Source organism: Papaver somniferum, chromosome 11 (genome assembly GCF_003573695.1).
Source record: "Papaver somniferum cultivar HN1 chromosome 11, ASM357369v1, whole genome shotgun sequence".
Taxonomy (NCBI): Eukaryota; Viridiplantae; Streptophyta; class Magnoliopsida; order Ranunculales; family Papaveraceae; genus Papaver; species Papaver somniferum.
This window is the reverse complement of record NC_039368.1, coordinates 28,031,939-28,034,117: the sequence shown is the minus strand read 5'-3', so window position 1 is coordinate 28,034,117 and position 2,179 is coordinate 28,031,939. Positions and strand designations below refer to the sequence as shown.

Genomic DNA, 2,179 nt, shown 5'->3' with positions numbered 1-2,179 from the left:
TTTTGTATCATTTTATTTTTCATTCGAAAGAAAGGATGTCCATATGAGTTCTTCAAAACACGGATCATCATATCACGACCTGGGTGCCCTAGTCGATCGTGCCAAAGCTTATATAAGTCACTGACCAACAGTTCATCGTTGGCAACCACATGGGATTCGATAATCCTAATAGTGGTGATATACAATCCACTAGAGTGATTCATTAGTTTCTCTAAGATGCGCTTCCTTCCGCATTCACTAGAGGTCACATATATGTACTCAATTCTATTTTCACAATGATTTTCCAAGTGATAACCGTTTGCACGGATATCCTTGAAACTTAACATAGTGCGGTGAGCTCTTGGTGCATATAGAGCTTCTGTGACTTTAATCATTGTGTCGTTTGGAAACAAGAATTGAGCAGTACCTCGCCTAATTATTACTTGCGATGATCCAATCATTGTAGTCACAGATGTATTATAAGGAGTAAAATTGGTAAATAATTATCCATTTCTTAGGATAGTGTGGGTGGTTGCACTATCAACTAGACTTTCAATTTCTCCTGGAGACATTCCTACAAATACATTAGGAAGGAATGTTATGAACATTTTATCTCATTTTCTTTAGAGAAATCTGTTCCACTAGAATGACGTCTTATCCATTCTAATGTACATGCTAAACAACAGATTATCATAAACAAAGTAAATTTCTATAGAACATTAATAGAAAATAAGTACTTATAGATAATCCATACACATAACATAAAGATGGTAAGAACATGTTCAACAACGATAACACCTACTTAAACTATTAAACAAACGGTAGTCTAAGATAACATAAAAACTTCAAAGCATCTAAAAACAGATAGAGTCTAGCAAGTCATAAACTAAATTCTTAGGCCCAAGCAAAGTTAGACACATCCATTGTTGGGGAAAAGTCCGCATTGCCTAGGAAGTCTGAGACTGTGAGGTTGATATCAGGGGTTACCTCATTTTCTTCCATATAGTTAGCCTCTTCTTCTAGAGTTTCCCAGTACTTTTTGTAGGTCGCATCTAGATTGGCACTAGCCTTACAGTGCTTGTACCAATTTCTGGTAAATCCACACCTAAAACAAGGCGCATTTTCATCTGTGGACTTTTTGTTGGTGGGATTTTTGGGTGTTTTCTCGAACTTAGGATCACTACCACTATGGCCAGAAGTCTCTTCTCTGTGCCAAACATTGGAGTAACCTTTACGTCCTTGACCTCGATTATTTCCCTTACGTACTCTTCCATGAGATGTGTTATCTCCACGTGGGTATGGATCATGGGGGTGTGGATCATAATGTCGAGCCCTCTTTCCTTTGGGGTTCTTTCCCCTATTGACCTTACCATGGTTAGCTTCGGGAACTTTCTTTTTCCCGACAGCTCTGGCATTGTTATTGACAAGAATCTCATTGTGCCTTTCAGCCACTCTAAGTAAGTTTATCAACCTACTGAATGTGGTGATTCTCTTGTTGTCAACCTCTAAACGATACTGGTTCGCTAGTATCATGGAAGAGGTGGGAAAGGTCGATATGGTTTTCTGAATCATTTCCTCATCAGTTAGTTTCTTTCCACAAAAGTCCATACGTTCCTGAATTTGCAGCATGTCTTTTTGGAAATCATTCACTTTTATATAATCGAGGAAGCGGATTTCGTTCCACAGGACGTTCAATTGTGGTATTAAGGAATCATGAATGTTCCCAAAACGGCTATATAGAATATCACATAGCTCTTTTGGTGTCTTCAAGTGATGATAACCCCAGCATAGGTTAGGATCGATATGCCTCTTGAGGAACATAAGAGCATGAGCTTTGTCTTTCTCAGTTTCTGGAGCAGCGTTGGCAGACGGCTTGATAGTGGAGGTGTAGTCCTTTGCCACGAAGGTGAATTCATCAGATACCCAACGATGGTACTCAAGTCCTTCTGAGTCCAAAAGTTCGAATTCTGGTCGAATTAGGTCCATCTACAAGGACATTAATATAGTGCTCAAATCCTTCTGAGTCCACGAAAAATTCCAGTATCATTTTCCCATGACCAAATTTCCTTATGACCAAGATGGATACCAAATCCAAATTTCTTTATGGTTTTATTGGTAATACGGATATGTCATATAATCCAATCTCTGATCATAACCCAGTCCACAAAATTAATTAACCAAGCTTCTTTATGATTTTAAC

At 38.4% G+C, this 2,179-nt stretch overlaps 1 protein-coding gene across 1 annotated transcript; it reads right to left on the bottom strand.

Moving 5' to 3' along the window:
* Positions 1 to 873: 873 nt before the first annotated feature.
* LOC113324249 lies at positions 874 to 1,965 on the bottom strand. Its single transcript, XM_026572570.1, has one exon. It carries the CDS (start codon positions 1,963 to 1,965, stop codon positions 874 to 876), a length of 1,092 nt encoding a protein of 363 aa, XP_026428355.1.
* Between the last annotated feature and the right edge of the window lie 214 nt (positions 1,966 to 2,179).

Coding starts and splice junctions, on each gene's coding strand:
- LOC113324249 (XM_026572570.1), bottom strand. CDS start 1,965: ATGGACCTAATTCGACCAGAATTCGAACTTTTGGACTCAGAAGGACTT.